Source organism: Nomascus leucogenys, chromosome 15, assembly GCF_006542625.1.
Source record: "Nomascus leucogenys isolate Asia chromosome 15, Asia_NLE_v1, whole genome shotgun sequence".
Classification (NCBI taxonomy): Eukaryota; Metazoa; Chordata; class Mammalia; order Primates; family Hylobatidae; genus Nomascus; species Nomascus leucogenys.
This window is the reverse complement of record NC_044395.1, coordinates 80164066-80185879: the sequence shown is the minus strand read 5'-3', so window position 1 is coordinate 80185879 and position 21814 is coordinate 80164066. Positions and strand designations below refer to the sequence as shown.

The window sequence follows — 21814 nt, the reverse complement described above, 5'->3', positions numbered from 1 at the left end:
CTGGAAACATCCTAAATATACATCTATAAGGGATTAGTTATATAAATTTTGGCACTCCTACAGTGTAACTCTATCCAGTGACTAAAAGGCATGATTTGGGTGTGTATGTAATGACTCAGACAGACACCCACATTATTTTAAATGACAAAGCAAGCTTCCTAAAAATATGTATGGCATGAATCCATTTTATTAAGAAACACAAACCAAAAAAAGTCAAGAATAATATGTACGAAACTGTTAATAGCAGTCACTGCTGGATAGAATTAGAGAAATGAGAAATTTATATTCTGTATTCTTCTATAATGTTCTAATTTGTGATGTGTATGTATTACTTGAGTATTTTTTTAAAGATTCAAAACAAAATCACATGCAGCCCTCTAAGAACAAAAGGAAAAAATGAAAGCCCACATTGCAATCTATCCCAAGGATATGTAGAACATTTCTTAAATATTTACCAAGCGCCAAAGTCCTTCCCAGCTTTATTCCATTTAATCTTAATAATATTCCTAAAATAAAATCCCCATTGTCCTATGTTGAAAATGTAGACTCTAAAAATCAGAGAGGTTAAGTAGGTTTCCCAGGGTTGCACAGCTAGCACACAGCACCATTGGCATTTGAACCCAGGTCTCTAGTTCTATAGTCCGTGACACTTTTCACTGCAGAAGGTATATGCATGCACCCACAAAGAGCCAGATCCTAGTTGGCCCTAAACTAGCCATTTCATCCGTATGAAACCCCAAACAATCACCAAGCTACAACCAGGTGCATGAGAAGTGGCTTTTCCTTCTTGGGACATTGGGAAATACAGCAAAATTGAATCTAGCTAGCCCTCTGCCTCGTCTCTTGACTCATCTCACAATTGTCTTTCCCTAAACATTTCTTACACATAGACAGAAATGCCAGGAGGAACTGGTGCCAACGAGTGCTTGGTAACTTAAGCATGCTGGTGGAGACTTCCCAGCTCTCCAGCAGATGCCTCGATTGTGCCTTTGTTGGATTTTCAGCCAATCCCCCCTGAAGAGGAGTTTTCAGCTCACTCGAGGTATATGAGCCAAAACACTGTAGAGTCGCCTTTCAGCTTCATGGACAAGACATTCCAGGCTGCACGCTGAGAGGCTTGTTTAGCTTCACACTTGACGCAAATGGGGTGTATGTTTACCCACAAACACACACATGCACACACCAACAGAAGCTGCTGCCGCCAACAGAAGCTACTGCAGTGGCGGTATGGCGGTATTTCTAGAAGCCCAGAAACTGTACTCTGGGCAATGTGGAACTCGATCACAATGCCTATCAGGAAAAACAATCTAATTCTTTCTACGCAAAGTTTCAACCACAGCCCAGAAAATTCGGTAGAATATGAAATGTAATACTCTATTAAGCCTTATTTTGCCAGTGCAAGTGAGAGCTCACCCAAGCATGGAGAGTCATTAAAATGGATCTTACATATATCATTATAAATTTAATAATCGCCATGACGGCTAGAGTTCAAGTTAAAATGAATGTCAGCTGAGCATGACCAATTGATGTTACCCCAGCTGCCACAGAGCCTCACTTGGGGTTATATTCTACTTCCAGAGGCTCCATAGTACATGTGGACCCAACGCAGCCAGAGCCAAGAACAGATGGGAAATGCAGACATCTACACCTAGCCAAAAAGAAGCCATCATAATTGCATATTATCTTGCTGTACCAGCCCAATTAAAATTGTCTACAGTGTCAGAGGTCCCAAATGTTCCTCCACTAAGTGTCTGGATACCAAACTTGGCTAATACTTAGTCAAATGCAATCAATCCTGGGTTCTGTTCACAACTACTATTGATTTTTCTCCTATCTCTCCAAAAGCTTCCGTAGAAATAGGAGTAGATAGGTCTAGTAGGTTATATACTTAATAAATCAAACACCACAAAACAAATCCCACTTATCTAGGTTCCCAGGATAGTGGGCATTCTTCCCAAATTATAGTGACAGCAGTTTCGGAAATCGAATGTTTTGTTAGGAATGGAGTCAATATTTATGTTTATAAAATGTTTATTTTTATTTTTATCCTTGGAAAGTCAGAGAAAATGCAATACAAAATCCTTTTTCATACACACACACACACACACACACACAGAGAGAGAGAGAGCCATATAAAATTATAGAGAAGAGTCAGAAGGACAGTTTTCATCTCCATGTGTATTTCACACTGGGAAGAGTCAATCTTTGAGATTCAGGAGGAGAGGGATACCCACACCACTCTGAAAGAACATCAGAAGTCTTTTTTTTTTCTTACCATCCACAACATTTCAAAGGAAATATCAGAAATTATTTTCAGTTCAACACAAATTTGGACTCTGCTAGAGCTGTATTTAACCCTTGCCACTCCCTGGTCTTAGCTATGCCCCAAGAGTGAGAAGATGTAGCTTCAACTTTCTTCCTAGACAACCAACCACTCTATGCTACTCCCCAACGCGTCTGCCTTTTAAAGACAAGTTGAACTTTAACTGGTAGACACAGGTCCTGGGTGACTGCAGCTTTCAGACCAATGACAGCAAATGACCTACACTCAACAGGCCATTTTAAATGACTGTGACATTCTTACGGATAGGGCCAAAGAGTGCAGTAGAACATGTTTTTGATCCATAAACACAAGAGCCAGCCAACCACACAGAGAATAATTCAAACAAAACCTCCGCTGTCAGAAGCAACATTTCCAAAAGGTGCTAAGAGTGTGTGAATCCCGAAGGGGGCTTCAGTACAAAGAAACTCATATTGGACTTTGAGAACACCAACATTTTTTGTTAACTCCCTCAGTTAACACTTATAAATCTTTGCCTTTTTGGCTGCCAGGACTGAATTTTTTTCCCTTTTCTTTATCTTTCTTCTTGCCTACCAGTAAGTCAAGACACCCAGCATCAAGACATAGCAAATCTCAAGCCACCATGCTACCTCATTCCGGAGAGAAAGACAGACAAACATGCTCAATGATGACCACCAATGCTCTCTGAATCACACATAGCAATTCCAGCACCATAATCCAATCAACCAACAAAGTTCTGCCACTTACCCTCTTTTGATCTTCCAGTCCGTGGGTAACTGGCTTTCTCTTCTGCTGCTGGCTGGACTCAGAAACCGATTCCATTTCCCAGAAATGAAATCCTCTCTCTCCTTCAGCGATGCTTCCAAATCCACAGAGGAACAAAATAACCCACACAAAAGTGATGCATGCAACCGCCAGACAGAGTTCCTGCCAGCCAAGGAAATCAGCACCACCTCCTCAAAGGTCTTCCTGTCTTCTTAAAATCCACTCGGGAACCTCACTTGGTACCGCTGCCTTTGCAATGAGGGTGACTGCTGCCGGCATCATGAGAGCTAAGTCTTGGGGTTTTACTTTAGATCTGAGACTCGCTTCATGAGAGCCCAGAGGACAAATTTGGGCAAAGACAAGTCCATATCCTGAAGCACATACCACATTACTGCCCCAGAAACCCTTTCCTTCACTGTCTCCTTGGCACAGATAATTTATATGTCAATAACAATGTAAATGGGCATTTAATCCACCAAGCTGATAACATCCACATCCCTCTCCGGCAGCCCCTGACTCCCATAAATCACTGCAAACACTGCGCGGAAAGCCGCCCCTCATGGCTCCTGCAAGCGTTCATCACAGTGGTGGCTCCCCTCCTGGGCTGTCATCTTCCTTCATGGTGTAAGACTCATACCTGAGGAGAAAATGTTCAACAGTCAGATTTGCCTTTTGCAGAAAAGTACAGATTTGTGCTGTCTTTCCCACCATCTGGAGCCACATAGTGAGGCCTGAACCAAGCAGCAGCCGATGATCTTTTTCCAAGCTCCTCTGAGCACATCCATGGACAAGCAACCTCCAGGGGCCTCACAGGCTCCCCACTTCTCACGTTCTGGAAATAAGCACACCGGAGCTGGAAATGAGTTACCTTTCAAACTTCCATGGGGTGCATGATCATCATCATCATCATCATCATCAGAGGAATAAGGCACCAAAGTATGAAGAGACAGGGAAGCAATGGTCTGTGAAGCACAAAGCATCAACATTTTTCCCCCAATTACAGCTGCAGGAGGCAGTGTATGGCAGGCGAGACACCAGGGTCCTCAGGGAGGGTGAGAAAGAGCAGCTGAGATTGTCTCAGGGCGGAAAAGCAACTGTCTATGGAGCCGCATTCCCTGCCTGGGAACCTGCAGATAAAGCAGACACTCAGTCACCTCCTGGCTGACGTCACAGAAGCTCGGAGGGACAGGGAGGGAGGAGAGAGGAAGGGACCTCTGCACCAAGAAAAATATTCACACTTGGTACACCCTCCCATAAATAGTCCAAGAGGTGTGGACATATCTGAGGATCCTATGAAGATCATGCATCAACAAGTAATTATGAATGCCTCCTCCCGCAACACCAGCACCATCAGGAAGGAAAGGAATGGGGGGTGGGGAGCTCTTTACTAAAAGGCACTAGTCTTGCCAGCATTTGTAATGAATGCAGTAGCCATTCCACAATTCAGGCCATGCCAGCCTCCGGGAGAGCTGTGGCCAGATCCGGCCGCAGCGGGCACTAGACAGAAACCCACAGACCCTCCCTTGCAGCTGTCCTGACTGGTGGCTACTTTGGAATAAGGCCGAAGCCATCCCCTATCACAAAAGGCTTCCGCACAGCTCAGTGCCAAAGCAGGTTAAGAGGCGGACATGAGACTCGGCCACAGAGGACTTGTGAGAGGGGAGGAGGAGGAGGAGGAGGAGAAGGACTAGCAGATGCTTACAAGAGAAGCAGCAGAGAGGATGTAACTTCGCAGGCACATCCCTCTTAATTGAAGGCTTGTCCCACACACGTGAAACACTCAGCCAGAACAGATTTCTGCAAGTGAATTTCCAAGTCACAGATGTTCTGAATTTGGTAAGAATCAGTGAGGAGCAGAATGTTCAGAAGGTTATCTTGTACACCCAAGAGTGGGTGACATTATAGATAGAATGAAGCCCTCTGCTGACCCAGGAAGTAGCTGAGATTTTAGAAAAAAGTAGACACTCTCTTGTTGCTCACCACCACTATCTCCACAGCCCCTTCAAGAGATCCTTTGCAAAGGTGAAACCTCAGAATCATTCTTTTTAGCTCCAGACCACAATGCAAGTAAACTCTGACAAACTGGCTATACATATTACCCTTTTCCGAATCCAGTTGAAACCTCAAACTAAAAGACTCAGGCAGACCTAAGTTCAAATCTCAACACTACAGCTTCTTGTGTGATCCTGAGCCAGTAACTTAATCCGAATCTCAGTTTCCTCATCTATAAAGTGAGGAGAATGATACCAAATAAAATTGGAAAAATCAAGATCACCTATTAACACAGAATATGTGATCAAATGATAATTGCTAACATGTACTGAATGTTTGCTATATGCTGAGTGCTAGCTACTGCTTCATATATTCATTTATTCAGCACTTCTCTGTTAAGGGCATGCTGTGGGTCACTTCTTTTGCTTCAAATAAAGATGTTTAGCCTTGTATTCGAGATGAGACAACTGAAGATAAGAGAGGTCAAGTAACTTGCCTAGAGTTACACAGAGAGGAAGTGTGGCTCTAAAATTTGAACCCAGGTCTGACTTCAAAGTTCCTGCTCGTATCCATGCTGCTCTGTAAGGAGCAATGTTGTCTGGCTTTTCACAAGCAGGCTAAGTTCAGAATCTACACTTTTCATAGCTACTGGCCCTCCTCATGAATAATAATAAAAGAAAAAAAAGCCAGGTGCCAAAAAGTGTCTCCTGCTTGGAAGGCCTTCTCCATCGGGGCTGCCTCATTGACAGCTCTGGGCTTTCTCTGTATCTGAGAACAGCTCTGCACTCTGTGCCAGGCCCCTGTGCTGGAGCTCCCTCCCGGGTGAGACCCTGTCACATCCCATCACACCAGCCGGCGCACACGCCCCAAGTGCACATGGGGACAGACGCTCTCGCCACAGAAATACCTCCCAACCAGCAGGAAGTGGGAGGATGTTCAACACCTCCTGTGAGCCTTTTGTTTTTTTCTAGGAGACCAGTTCTGGGGCTGTTGCTGTCCTTGTGCTGGAGCCAGAGAGGAGAGGGTCACAGGAGAAAGAGGAGAAGCAAGGATGCTGTTGTCAGCTAGCTAGCTGCCACATCCAGTCTATTTCCTGACTGGGCAGAGGGGACTTCAAGAGAGTATGCCCTGATGTAAAAGCTCTGGTTTCCTACTGCCAGAGAAATCTCAGGATGTTTAAATACACTTAAATGAAAATGAGCTGAAAGAAAGGACTCAGGGAACATTTAACTGAATTGTTGAGAAATGAACATGCTTGCTGAATTGATCCCTAAATGCAGCAATGTATCAGCAGCTTCTCCTCTCTGTGTCATAAGTCAGCCAGGAGCAGCTGCAAGGGAAAGGAGAAAAACAGGAAGGCCTGGCCAAACTGCACCATAAGATGAGTGGGAAGCATTGAGGGCAAGCCCTGGCTTCTCCTCAAAGTTCAGAAGACAAGCCCAGTCTTACTGCAGATCTTCTGAACACACTGCCAAGACTTTTTCCTGCCTGGTACAAACAGCCTCCAAAAGCCCTCAAACTCCCATTCCACATCTGCCCAAATCCTTCTTCTTCTGGGCAACCCCCCCGGGGGTGGGAGGGTTGGGGGGGCAGAGGTTAAAGACAGGTTTGGAGATATAGCCCAGTACATAGATGGTACAGGAAAAAGCCTCCTAGTCTTAGAGGTAGAGGCATCCTTCAGAGGGACCCGCTGAAGTCCCTTCCTGCAGTAAAACTTCATTCCCTGTTAAATGCCAATTTAGGATTCCAGGTGCCAGACAAGTCACAGGCCAGGCCTTCTTAGGTATAAGTTGCTCCTTCTGCCGTGGGTGTTGGAACTGTGAGCCCAGCTTTGGCAAAATATCCTTAGATTTTCCCAAAGTTTTCAAAATCAGGCAATGCCCCTTTGGCCTTTTCCTCACTCCTGTCCCTCTCTCCAGTGGCTGCCAGGACTGGGGAAACTGTTTTTTAAATCTGGATTAAAGGTTGGAGGGTTGGGGGGCCTGACCTGTTTCATCTTATACCTGGAGTTACGCTTCTAAAAGAGGGGTGCATCTAAAAGAAGCGTCTTTCCAATGGTCTAATTAACACTCATCACCAAAATCGCATTTTTAATTAGCCCTTGGTGTCAATAGGGGAAACAGAAGAGCTTCTTGGAAATCTAGCTTTTCATTAATCAATCAATAAATAAGTTACATAAGAGGTATGAAAGAGAACCAAGGAGACATGGTGGTTTCTGGGCGGAGTTTCTAATCTAGGGGCTTTTTTGCTCCCAAAGGGAGCCCGCGAGCCGGCCACTTCTGCTTAGCCACAGGGGAGGGAGGGCTGACCCAGCCGCCAACCCTGGCGCCTTTATCTGTGCGCTGCGAGCGAGCGGAGCGTGCTCCCGCCTCTTCCCTGAAGAAAAGAAAGGATCACACACAAAAATAAGTCACTAGGGCCCCAGCTGGGCGACGCGGGCTGCCACCGCCGCCGCCTAAGTCCCTTTGCAGGCAAGAAAGGAGCCGGCTCAGCGGAGCGCACACCCGGGAGGCACCGCGGCTCCCAGTGCTCGGGCGCCCCCTCCCCGCCCGTGCCCTAGCCCGCCGCCCGCAGCTAACCAGAGCGTGGGAGAGCGAGAGCCAGGGGAACCGCAGGCCTGGCCTAGTTGCCCCCGGCTTGGCTCGGATGCGATCCACCTACACCGCCCCCACCAACACATACACACGTATAGACAGACAGGCACCGCGAAGAGACACAGACCGACACAAGCACAGCAGATACTCGCAGACATGCAGACAGACACACACACAGACTTACAGACGCACATCCATATATACAGATAACCACAGAAGCTCAGATCACAGACGAGGAAGCACGCCGCCACAGAGGGACCCGCGCAGACAGGTACTGGACCTACGTTCGGAGACAGATGTAGCTAGAAAACAGAGGCGCAGACAGAAAACACACACGCTCATAGATATACCTAGAGACTAGCACACAGAGAGGAGGACACACACAGACCGAAAACACAGAGACGCCGACAGAAGGATCCACAAACAGCGGTATTCAGACACAAGCACCTGGAGAGGGCGTTCACAGACACCCATGCCAACAGCAAACACAGAGGGACCCAGAAGCGGGGATACACCCAGAGACATAATCACGCAGAGGGGAACCGACAGAGACACGCAAACCAGACAGTCAGAAACACAAGAACACGCACAGGAGGTAGCACAGCCTCAGGCACGTACGCCCAGAGGGACACACACCCACTCCGGATGGGGGCGTGCGCAGTGTCGCTGGAGGCAGGGAAAGTGCGCCCCCGAGCTCGCAGAGCAGCTTCGGAGCACTGCGCCGGGCGCCCAGCCCCGCATCTGCTGGGGAAGAGTTTCCCAGCGTATCTGTGAACAAGGGCCCGCCGGCCGTCATCGTGCACGGGTGGCTATGCGCCCGCTGGCCCGATATCTATGCTGCGGCCGGGTGGCTTGAGAGACCCTGGCCCTCGGTCAGAGTCCCGCAGCAGAGCTGTGGCCCCCTAGCCTCTCAATGAGGGGCCGGCCCTCTCCCCAACGGCAGTCCCCACCCTGCTCTGGACCCCGGAGCTCAGCACAGAGCATCCCCAAGTCCTCTCCTCCTTGCCCATCCAGTTGCACTGCAAACTTTCCCAGGCCGGTCCCGCCGCCCGGCAGTCCAGCCAGACCCGACCTGGGGGAGGCAGCATAGGGGGTTCCTACCTGCGCCCACACCGGCTTCGCGGAGCCGCCTCCTCCAGCCGGTCTCGCACTGCACTCCGGCCCGCGCTTCTCAGCCGCGGCCGCTGCCGCTGCAGCCGCTCCTTGCCCTCCCGTTACCCGGGAAACCGCCTCCTCCTCCCTCCCGCCAGCCAACCAGTGCAGTTCACATGGCGCCTCGCTGCCAATCGGCGGCCTCGCCACCCCGGTCCCTTTCCAGGGTCCCGAGCCCTTTCCCAGGCTAGGGGACCAGAGAAAGAGAGAGGGTCTCTCCGGAGCTGCTGCTATTCAATGGCAGACCTGCCGCTATTCAATGGCAGACCTGCCGCTATTCAATGGCAGACCTGCCAGGCAGAGACATGCCAATCATGCCTGCTAACGCCCTTCTTCTGTGGGACAGACGCACCTGATACTTTAAGGAAGACCTGCATCGTTGGACAACCTGAGTCGGAAGATGCCTCCCGGCACCTGGTTCAGCCTCCCACTAAATCCAGGAATCCCCTGGACAGGATCCCATCAGGGAGCTGTCCAGCCTGTGTCCAAACACCTCTCTGGATGGAGCTCTCTGAAGCTCCCAAGACAGTGCTTATTGCCTTCCGGATTGTAGAGCTCTGGTTGACAGCAAGCTCTTTCCAACACCGAACTGAAATCTGCCTCCATGTCAAGACCTGTTTCTGCTTGTTGGACATGCAGAACAAGGATCCCTGGGCCACCTAACAGCCAGACCTTCTGTAACCTAGAGAGCAACGCATCCTATCCCCAAGGTTACCCATCACTGGACAGTTATTCATTCTTCTTGTCTTACCCAGGGCCGTTTTGGAATCTGGGAGGCTTGTGCTCCCCATGTTACTTATCTCTCTTTCATGGAGTGGCCTGGTACATAAGTGCCCACATGAGAGGATATCAGGAACCCCGTACTGCAAATAAGACTTGAGCTTCTGAAAAAATGTTCTCTCCTCTCCTAAGTTGAGGTCAGGTCCAAAGAGTAAAAGGGGAGGCCAGACATATCTAGAGAGGCACTACCCTGGACATTTCTCTCTTTCCACTCCCCCTCCAAGCCTATCATCCAATCAAAACTTGCCCCATCACACAGGGTGCCCAAGGTGAGAAAGCAAGGAGTCCTATTGGTCTTGGCAGGAGAGAGTCCTGGCCTTTCCAAAGTCTCCAGGTGCCACCAGGCTGCAGGGCCTGTCCATAGCCACAGGCAGATCTTTCTATACCACTGTCTGGTGAAGACCAGGGGGGTCCAGCATTCTCAGGGTGTTATGTACACAGACATCCCATTAGAACAGGAGCTCAAGACACACACCAAAGCAGAAGGCCAATCCTGCTGCCGGGTCCCTATTTGGGAGGCAGGAAGAGATTGGGGCTCAGGAAGGGAGCTACACTTGTCTGGCATCAGAGCAGGAGGGATTGATGAGGACCAGACAGTACCCAGCTGGATCTCTGCCAGCTCCAACCATCACTCTCCAGGTCTGGTTGTAGGAACGGGGCCCAGCTTGTAGGATGAGGGGATGGCAGAAGTGAGGGAATTGCAGCTGGAGTAGAAGCTCACGCTCACTCAGAAACATTCACATATATTACACTCCTGGGCCCTGTCCCAGAGGGGGCCATTGAGACTGCTCACAAGACAGAGCTACAAAATAAAACCCATGCTCTTTCTGAGCCAGTCAGCTCAGAGAGGCTTGCAAGAAAGTCTCTCTGAGCTCATGCAAGGAAGAAAACCAGTAGAGTCATGGTAGGGAAGTGACATCATGAACCCAGTCATAAGGAGTGTGATATAGTTAGAAGAACACAGACCTGTGTTAGACAACTTGGGCTGAAATCCCCTCTCCACCATCATCAGCAATGTAATCTTGTCTCTGAACCTAGATTTGCTCATCTATAAAATAGGGAAGTTAATATTCCTCTTCATATAGATGTTATAAGGATTTGATGTGATCATGGATGAGCACAAACTTTGTAAACAACAATATACCTCACAGTGAAAGACTTTTATCAATATGCCCACTTTGCCCCTGTGATGGTTAATTTTGTGTCGGTTGGCTAGGCTATAATATCCAGTGGTTTTTTTGTTTTTGTTTTTTTGTCAGACATCATTCTAGATGTTTTGGGGAAAGTATTCCATTAGATATAATTAACATTTAAATCAGTAGACTTTGAGTAAAGCAGATTATCCTTCCTAATGTGGGTGGGCCTCATCCAATCCATTGAAAGCCTTAAGAAAAAGATGGATGTCCCGAGGAAGAAGGACTTCTATATATGTGTATATTCCATTGGTTCTATTTCTCTGGAGAGCCTTGAATAATACCTCCCCTTCCTGGAATGACGATGATTTGCCAGGCAAATCCAAGGGGCAGAAGCAAGCAGGTGATCAAATCTGTAGCCTGATCATGAGCCTGGAAGTCATTGGTACACATGCACATGTTTCCCTAAGCCCAGTACTGGTGGGTGTTGTCTTATTTTTATAGACATCTTCGACCCAACACTCTGTGCAACAATCTTTCACCTACTAGGGCTGGGCAATCTGGGGAACATTTTTCTAAAACAGCTACCTTTCTCTCCTGCCATTATGCCACTTGCCTTAGTCCCCACCTGCATGCTAGGAGCTAGGAGAGCAGAGTCTTGTCCATGGAGATTCTGATCTCTGTTTCTCTCTAATTCTCTCTCTCTCTCTCTCTCTCTCTGTCTCTCTCTCTCCCTCCTTCCCTCCCTCCTTCCCCCACCTCTCTCTCTCTCACACACACACACACACATTGTGATCCCAAGTGAGAGTTGCAGTGGCAAAGACCTTAACACCTACTGCCAACAGCAAGACAGTTTTTGCCTCAATAAAGGATGACCTATTTTTTAAAATTATAGCCAATTACCCATGTAGGATCCTAACCCCAAACCTGATAGTATCACCTAAAGATAGGGTTACTTCAATTTCAGATATTGAAAAACAGGAACCAGAGTATAACCAGGTCTCCCAGGGAATGGAACCACAAGCCTAGGGACTGTAGAAACTCCCCGTATGGCTTCCGGGGAAGTCACCTTATCTCCTTTTCTGTTTACTCACTTTCCTCATGGCCTAATATGACTGCCAGTCCAAGTGTCTACATCAGGATCTCTCAGTGCAAACACCCAATAGAATTTGCTCATAGTCTCTGGAACTTAGTTCAAATTTTCATGAGAGAATCTGATTGGTTGCTGACTTTCGGGACAAGTCAGGGGGTCAATCAATGGTGGCAAATAAGAAAGGGACTTTAGAATGGTTAAGCAATGTCAGACATTTGTAGCACACAACAAAAAGAGAAGAGGCAGAAGTACTTACTCAGTGTAACTTCTGACTCCTAAAACTGAGCCCCTGCTGCTCCTCAGTTTTCTTGTCTTCGAAACAAGAATATCCATGTTGCCCTCCTTCAGAGCTAGGGAATATCTGAAGCAAGTGTATGTGAAACACTTTAGGAAATTAAAGCATGTCCTTTCCTTCCCTAATTTAAGGAAAATCTTCCATCCAATCTTGAGAAGATTTGAGGAAGAAGTAACCAGTCTTAGAATTCTGGTAAGCAGGCACAGTAGTAGATTCAGCTTAGACACTGTCTTACATGAGCTGGGCATCACAGAGGTGAAATCTTAAGTATGAAAATGTTCTCTCATGTCTTTAGCTCTCTCTCTGAATTGGGCACAGAGTCAGTTGACCCGCAGACCAGGAAAAATGCATTTTCAACCTTTTTTTTTCTTTTTGGACTGGTGAACTTTCATTACCTTTGGGGATCCAAATCTAAGAATTTTCCCCCCAAATACTTGTCAGAATTGGTTGTCTTCTGCTCTGGAATCCCATAGTTCTTTGTTCCCATCTCTTTTATGGCATTTGTCATGTCATACTATAATCATCTCTTTTCATATTTATCTCCCTTACTACTCATTCATTCAATCTTCATTCACTCACTCCTGCAATAAATTGTATTACTTAATAAACATTCTGAGATAGAGTAATGAACCAGGTAGGGAAGGTCCCACCTCTCATGGTGACAGTAGAAGAAGATGGGAAATAAATAAATATTTAACCCAGATAATTTGAGAGAATAATTAGAGCTAGGCAGAGAATAAAAATAAGATGGTATGAGAATGACAAGATGCTACCTTCATTTGGGTAGTTGCAGGTGACTTCTTTGAGAAGAAGAAATTTAAACTGTGATTGGTGAGAAGGATACAGCCATGCAGGATCAAGGAAAAGAACATTCCAGAAGAGGCAGCTGCTAGTGCAAAGGCCATGAGGCAGATGGCAGAACTATAAACTTGCTGTGCTCATGGAGCAAAAAGATGGTCAATGAAATTGTAGCATAGTGACTGAGGGGAAAAGCAGTGCATGATGGATTTGGACAGTAGGCAGAGCCAGATGATATAGAGCCTGAGCCCACTGAAAGGCAACTAGATTTTATTCCAAGTGCTGCTAGAAGCATGGGAGTTTTCTGTGTTTGGAAGTGGCCTGATATAATTAAATAGATCACTCTTGCTGCTTCATGGAGAATTGACAAGGATGGAAGCAGGGAGTTCACTTAGGATGTGATTACATAGTCCAGGCAAGAGTCCACTGGACCAGGATGGTAGCAAATGGATGGAGTTGAGGAATACTGTGGAGTCAGAATCAATAAGACTTTCTGATGGATTGGAGGTTGAGGGAAACAAATCATGTATATCTAGATTTTTTTTTACTTGAGTCATAAAGAGAGCTCCCTCAATGCAGAAGTTATTTCTTGTTTCTTTTCCTATGCCCCACTACTGGAAATGAACCAAGTACATGAGATGCTTATTAAATGTTTGGATGGATGGATTAGTGAATCCTTTAGAAATATCTTGTTCATGTCATCCTGGGAAGAAACAAGCCCATCAGAATAGCAAGGACCAGGGGAACATCCACTTTTTCTCTTTCCTATACCCCTTCATGATGTCAACTTTATCCTCACCCAACATCTTTCTCTTCCTTTAAGATTTAGCTCAATTAGTCTCCTCCAATATGCCAAACTAACCTCACTCTATATCCCCTCACCTCACCCTTACCCTCACACATACCACTTGAGTTTATGGTATATTAAATACATATGATTATGTTTTCTTGCTTCTTCATTCATGTATTTAATAAATTTTATTGAGTGCCTACATATGAAAAGAACTTTCATGTCTGTCTAACATATCATTGATGAGAACACACAAAGAATCAGGAAATCTCTGAGAAGTCAAAACAGATGATGCCAAGGTTTGTACTAAAGACCATAGCCTTCCCAGGTCCTCATTCAGGGTCTGATGCTCTTCATTTACTCACACTTTAAATGGGTCCAGTTAATTCATTTTCAAGCCCACAACAAATTAAGCCCCTACCTAACTGGGAAAACTGACAACTGTAAGAATTAAGGGACAACAATCTGACAGCAAGAGAGGAGACCAATAGACCTACAAAAAACAAAACAAAAGGTCTGGGCGATCTGGGACCATTTAGTGAATGGACAATCAATCTTACACATCTCATCCATTCATTAAATTACATGAATCCATCATAATGCTGACTCTGAATTCAACCAAGTTTTATACAGCAGGAAAAAATTCAGTATGCTAGAAAGCTTTTCAAATAAATTGACTAAATGGAATTTAAGGGACAAGCCCAGAGCTACCAAAAATTTCAATTGTCAAAAATAACTCGAATTATATATTGCTAATATTTTACACTGATAGAACTGTAAACTTCAATTTATTGAACAATTCTAAAACATGCCAGTAGCTTTAAATGCTTGACTTCATTTAAGCTTCACAATAACTCTATGGGGTAGGTACTGTTATCTTTATTTTATCAGGGAGATAAGAGGAAGAAACAGCATCAGAGAGGTTGAGTAACTTGCCTTTGGTCACAAAGCTAGTTTGCAGCAGTTGTTTTACAACCAGATCAAAAGCTGAAGGAGAGAGTAGACCGCATCTATTTCTCCTTTTTTATTCCTCTTAATGCTTAGCATAGATCTGGACAGATAGTAAGTTTTCAAAGTAGGGACCCAGGGCTCATTCATCCAACAAATCTGTCCCAGGAACTGTTTTGGCACTAGACACACATTGGAGAGTAAGCCAGGTATAACTTGTCCTCAGGGTGCTACAGCATGAAGAATGGATGGACCTATTCCATAGTCTTTCACAAAACCAATTTGCTGTTATCCTACTAAATATGACTCTTATTCTGGATCTTTGGGAATCAGCTGAAGTTTCACTCTTAAAAATAATAAATGCCAATAACAGCAAAGTTAGACATTTGTATTTGAAGAAAAGTCATCACCGCACCTATCTTGTACCTGTTTCTCAGGCAGCCTGCAGTCCTTATTTTATATTGCCACCCTTCTGCAACTTCACCGAAGGGTGGCTTAGTGAAAGTCACTTCCAGTTCCTCTCTGGACTTTGGTATCCTCATCTGCAGAATGACTGTGGTGGGGAGGAGGAAGGGCAGAAATGGACTGGCTGGGACATTCTGGTTCTCTCTTCCTCCTGCTCCTGGCAGTTTTTCCTCAAGCATTTCTGTTAACATCCTTTACTCAGCACCACCATGGTTGAGTAGCTAGAATAGAAGGAAGGAGCCGGTTTAACCAAGTGATGATGGGTTGAGACAATGTAGCATTATCTGAAATAGACAGTGGCTGGGAGGGAGCTTATTGTCAGCTGGTAAGGGGTGGAAGCAGAGGGTGGGCTGGCTCTGTTTTTCTTGCCTTTAGGGGCTGGCACCTCTGAGAGCATGGGAGGATGCTATAAAAACAGGCCTGCAGTGAAACACCACGGGTGGCATGAGCATGTCAGTTAGGCTGTGGAGGAGTCACATGTGGAGGAAGAGCCTCAGAATGGAACTTCCCAGGGAGGTTGGAATGGGTAACAAGATTCAAGCTCTAAGTTTATTTCAGTAGGCTGTTGTGGTTTTCAAGGTACCTTAAGAAAAGAAGGGGGGCATATATGTACTGGAAATGGAGTCGAAACTGAAATTGTAAAACAAATCCAACAAATATTTATCAAATGCACTATCCTCACTACTGGAAATGCCACAATGAACATGACAGGTGAGCTTTCTTCCATCAAGGAATTTGTATCCTAGCAGTGGAGCCAGTCATTAAACACAGAAACAAATATACAACCTGGATAATCTTAGATAGTAATGATGACTGCTACAAAAGAAGTAAAATAGGATGATATGATAGTGACTGAGGTTTGGGAGAACAGCATTTCATAGGGTGACCAGGGAAGGCCTCTCTGAGGAGGTAACAATTCAGACTAGACCTGGAGGAACTGGCCAAGTGAAGGTGTGGGGGAAGAAAGAGCAAAGAGCAAGTGCAAAGGCCCTGAGACCACAATGTGTTCCATGTAGTCAAGAGACCAATGTGGCTAGAAAGTGGCAAATAATGAAACAATGTTACATGATTGAGTCAGAGAAGTCTCTTCTAAATGCAATGGGAAGCACCTGGAGAGTTTTAAGCGGATAAATTTTTGGAAGTTTGCTTTGGCTACATTTTTGAGACTAGATTATAAAAGAGGGAGCAGGGGGACCAATTAGGTCACTGAAGTCACCTGGCAGGAGACAATGGTGGCTTACATTGAGATGTGGAGATGAAAATAAAGGACAGATGCTATCTCTCTCAGACTCCACGCACTCTCTCATCCTCAGTTCTCACTGCTAATTGGGTAGCCTACTTCAGGTATCAAAGGAGGGTCTGATTGCCCAGGTCATTTCAACATACCAAGCCAACCTATGGGTCATCTCCTCTCTCTTCGTCAAGTGCTCACCTCTAGGGCAGGTAGGAGAGACTGGGTGCGTTTAATGAAATCAGCGCCACTAATGCACTGGGGGCTAAGGCAGGCCAGCCTTAGCTGTGTACTAAGGTGGAAGGCGCAGAAGGTGCTGTGTGCCACATGCAACAACAGGCAGGCCCAGTGGTGATCTTAGCCAGCACCTCCATACCACTTATTGTCCCAGGCACTGTTCTACATTCTTTAGATACAATAGTTCATTTAATCCTCACAGTTATCTCATAAGACAGATACTATTATTATCCGTATTTTTCAGAAAAGGCAATAAGCACAGAGAAATTAAGTGACTTTTCAAAGGTCATACAGCTAGTTAGGGGTGAAGTTGGGATTCAAATTCAAGCAGTCTGACTCTTGAGGCCTTGATCTTAACCACTGTTGAAATCTTCTCTAAACTCTAGCTCAAATATTACTGAGAAGGTATCCTGAACATGGATGTTGAAAAAAAATAGGAATAAATATTGCCACAGCTGCTACTGCTGTTTTATCTAGTGAAACCACGAAAAGACTTTCTACACTGCCTGGTTTAAGCTCCAGCTCTTCCATTTACTATTTCTAGGATCTGGGTAAAGAGTTATAACTTCTTTGAGCCTCAAGTTTATTATCTAAAAGTTTATTTTCTAAAGATAGAGACACCATCTGTCCTTGCTATTGTCTAGGGATTGTTTGTAAGACAACAATTACGATGCCAGGGGAAAGGTGCTCTGATAAATTAAGAGTGTGTTCTACAAGTAAAAGCTTGTTACTCCATCTGGATAGTGTTTGTTTCTTGGGTGTGTGACTCTTTTTTTAAAAATTTTATTATTATTATACTTTAAGTTTTAGGGTACATGTGCACAACGTGCAGGTTTGTTATATATGTATACATGTGCCATGTTGGTGTGCTGCACCCATTAACTCGTCATTTAGCGTTAGGTATATCTCCTAATGCTATCCGGTGTGTGACTCTTCATTGACATTTTGTTTCTGTGAATTCTTCAAAGGGAAGGCTTTTTGCTTTGAAGATGAGACCTGCCCACCCAAGCTTCCTGTGTGTGGATCACGACCTTCCCTGGGAAGACAGGTGTGGGGACCCTGGCTTGGCTCCTTTGCATAGCACATTGGGAATATTTGCACTTCCAGTGTCTTGTTTCTCCACTGAATCAGGGACCCATTCTATTTTTTTTTTTCCTGTGGCATCAGATGAAAGTGGCCTGGAAGTCAATGCAACTTCCTTTCATCTCACAGTGTGTCCAGTGGCCTCCTAACTACTCAAAGCCCAGCAGGCTAAGCTGAGCAAGGACACACAGAAGAAAACTCCCACTTAGATTCTTTTGGAGGGATTCCTGGCTACTTCCTGACTGGCACTCCCTGACTGCAGCCACACACACGCACACGCGCATGCGCACACACACACACACACAGACACACACACACACACACACACACACACACACACACACACACAGAGCAGTGCACCCACAGAGCCCCAGGGAGCGCTCTTCAAGACATCTTTGAAGTCTGATGATGCCATTGTCTTCTCCCATGGGGTTGGCTAACAGAAGCCTACATCGTCTAAATCCTCAGAAAAAATACAAAAAACTCTTTTTTTCTGGGTCAGTAGGTAAGCTTTGTTTAAAAAACAAAAACAAAAACAAAACCAAAGATGTATTCTTCATGGAGAAAAATGGCAGTGTGAATGCTTTTACCATGAATCTCATTGCCTTCCTTTATCTGCAGAAATCTCCCATGGGGATGGGATGCTTGGCTGTAAGCGATGTGTAAGTGGGTAGAGGTGATAGCATGTCGAATGCCAGGGAATCTTTGAACCCAGAGATTCTGGCTCCACAAGACCTTGTTTCTGTTTAGCTTTGGTTCTGAGAACAGTTTTTAAATATTTAGGTCCAATTCCAGCAGGCTTACTAAGCATTTTGGGGGCAGAGGGTGTGATAAGTTTACAATTTGTAAATATAGGGACCATTATTTTTGCTATCAGACTGAAAAAAACACTTTTTAAAGTAGCATTAAACATTACTGGTGAGGGCAAAAGGAAACAAATTCAACAAATATTTATTAAGAACCTACCCTGTGCTAGGCATTGCTCTAGGCTAGATTCACTATGGTACAGGAAATGAACGAAATCCTTGCTTCATGGAATGAACATTCTAGTATAATTCATTGTGCTAGAAATGTGTATACCTACTAGAAAGCAGGATGCATGGAACACCTTGAAAATGTGTATATGTGCCCTTTGACCTGAACAGTTGTGCACCCATATATGTACAAGAACATAAAGTTTGTTTGGGAGAATAAAAATTTAGAAAATAAAAACCTAAATATATAACATTAAGGTACCATTTACATTCATTATGGTCCGCTTTTATAACTGAATACCATGCTACTACTAAAATAATGTGGAAGAACATTTATTGATTTGGAAAATGCTAATGATACACTGCTACACAGAAAAGTAGGTTACAAAATGGTAGGTAGAATATGATTCCACTTGCATAAAAATGTTTATGAATGGAAAAAATTTCCAAAAGGTTATTGTTTAATTTAGCAATATTTACTTAGCTTACTATGTGCCTGTGCCCTGGGGTTACCAAAATGAACAAGATAAGCCAAGTCCTTTCCCCTCATGGAATTTGTGGCAGTTATCTTTGAGTGGTAGAACTTGGGATAACTGTCATTTTTTCCATTCGTTTTTCTGTGTTTTCCACATCTTCTAAATGAATCAGATATTCCTTTTTAAATTAATTTAAATTAAACATAATTTGAAAAATAAGCCTTGGAGATTCTGTTTGTGGTTTAGGATTGAAAGATGAGCCTTAGGAATTAAAGCACATCTGTTATGTCCTTCCTCCCTCTGAGGAAGTAAATGAGACGGCCAAAAATGGTATAGCCAGAGGACAAGAACCAAAGAGATAGTGCAAAACAAGGACCAGGGTTGAGAAGGAGAGGCCACATCTCTACCCAGGATTTGGGGAGAAGCAGACAAAAAGTCAAGACCAGGAGGTAGAGAGAACAAGCACAAAATGGAAGACAAGGAGAAGGCCCAGCTCTTTGCCATGAATAGGGCTGAAGTGCCCAAAGCCCCTCTTCATGCTGCCTCCAAGGTTCGTGAGGGGTCAGTGGGGGATAAAGGCACAGGATCAGGGACAAAGGTACAGAATCAGGGAATTTTCTGCCACCTCCTTAAGCACACCCACCATCAGATTAGCAGTCGAATGCTGAAAACCAACTAAATGTCCGTAATGAATGATTAAGGTCCTTTTAACACTTATCCCTATGGTGGCCAAATAAAATTTTGAGATGCTAGCTTACGTTTTATTATTTTTTCCTTATAATTCCTTAAAGATTTGGAAATAAAGTTCAAGTGTTAGGTATTGGTGGGTTCTCTGAGAACGAGGTCCCATGCCTTCATCCATATCATCCTTCCCTCCATCCCCAAGGCCAGTCCCTGGAAAGAGTAAAAATTATTTTTAAAAACGTGGTTGGGGGAATTTGAGAGTCGAGGAGACCCATGACTCACTTCTTTAGGGTAGCTCAGAAAGATGGTCCCCATAGCCCCTACCCCAGCATGATTTCATGCATTAGAGTAGAAGCAAGTCTACTTGCAGTGGGGAGGCTGACATGTAGAAGCAGGAGATGTCAGGGTGCTTCTCCTGCTCTCATTCCACCTTCCTTGAGTAAAGTTCCACCACTGCAGTGTCTGTGTCTCTTTTGTGATTCTAGCTCCTGCCAACTAAACCCTCCCTACAAGGTCCTATAGCTCCAGCCAGGCAGCCTCTGCCCTGGTTCTAGCCCGAGGGTCCTGGCTTCTGGGCCCTGCAACCCCACCATTTCTTCATGTCCCTCCATCCCTCGTGGTGATAGTAGTTTCCCCCGTAGCTAATCCTGTCCCCTGTGTGGCATCTCAGCCCTTCTATATCCATGTATTCAATTTCCTATTGTATGTTTGATTTTGTTTGTCTTAACTGGACTTTGACTAACCAGAATCAGAAGGCTCCTCACTCACAACTGAGGCCTTGATGCTCTGTAAGGCCCCTGGGAATTTATCACAATCCCAACAGGAAGAAAGGAGGCAGAACACCCTCAATTAACTGAATGCATCCTCACAAAAACCTGAGAAACCTTTGGATGGTTTCGTTTCCATGGAACTGATCAGGGGGTTTTTTGTTTGTTTCTTTGTTTTTTACCAACAGGTGTAAAGGGAGTTCAAAATAGAGTTAAAGTTATAGAAAAATAGAATGATTATCTTTGTACACTTGACTATGTAGCTGGTGAAATTCCTACTCACGACATAAAATATAAACAAAATAGTCCGGGTGCAGTGGCTCATGCCTGTAATCCCAGCACTTTGGGAGGCCAAGGCAGGCGGATCACGAGGTCAGGAGATCGAGACCATCCTGGCTAACGCGGTGAAACCCCGTCTCTACTAAAAATACAAAACATTAGCCGGGCGTGGTGGCAGGAGCCTGTAGTCCCAGCTACTCAGGAGGCTGAGGTGGGAGAATGGCATGAACCTGGGAGGCGGAGCTTGCAGTGAGATAGTGCCACTGCACTCCAGCCTGGGCGACAGAGCAAGTCTCTATCTCAAAAAAAAAAAAAAAAAAATATATATATATATATATGTGTGTATATATACACAAAATAAATGAATAAATGCATGCCATCATTTTGACTAAGTAAAATTTATATGCATGTGGACAGATAAGCAAAGGAATAGGAAAATAATTCCTTATGATAAGGTGGGAAGATAATACTTTATTTTTAAAAATATGTTACCCTTTTTAAAATGAGATGTTTTCACTATAACTCTTACGGGTCATCTAGAAGCCTTAGTAAAGCAGACATCTTCTCCATCCAAGGGTCATCATCTGTGGAAAATGGCAAATATTCTTCCCCTGGAGCAGCACAAGTGAACAAGGGCATTTTAATTCTGTGGAAAGGCTGACAGAACCTGAAGTGTAAAGCTAAAAATATAGGCAAGCAGCAAAGAATAGCAAAGGCGCTAAGATACACGTATCAGAAGCAGGTGTTAGAAATTTTCTGAAGCCACATCATAATTCAACTAGGTCAGATGGAAGGCTTAGATGACACAAGACTGAGAATCGGTGCAGAGCCAAGGCACCCTGAGAAAATGAGAGCAGTTTGACCATTTTGGGGGTCACCTCCCTTCTAAGGTTAGATGACATTGTTCTGCTCTCTCACAAACCAGTTCTTGGTACCCTTCTGAAAAATATAAGCCTGGACTAGAGGGATTGATCCA

General features: G+C 44.9%; 1 protein-coding gene across 1 annotated transcript in view; it reads right to left on the bottom strand.

Annotated features, from left to right (window-relative positions):
- The window catches only part of NAV2 (neuron navigator 2), a 773799-nt gene extending 770446 nt beyond the window's left edge, over positions 1-3353 (bottom strand). Inside the window, exon 1 of the mRNA XM_030829723.1 lies at positions 3050-3353. Within this exon, the coding sequence (XP_030685583.1) occupies positions 3050-3124 (75 nt within the window). The 5' untranslated portion in view covers positions 3125-3353. The remainder of the gene's footprint in view (positions 1-3049) is intronic.
- Positions 3354-21814: the final 18461 nt, after the last annotated feature.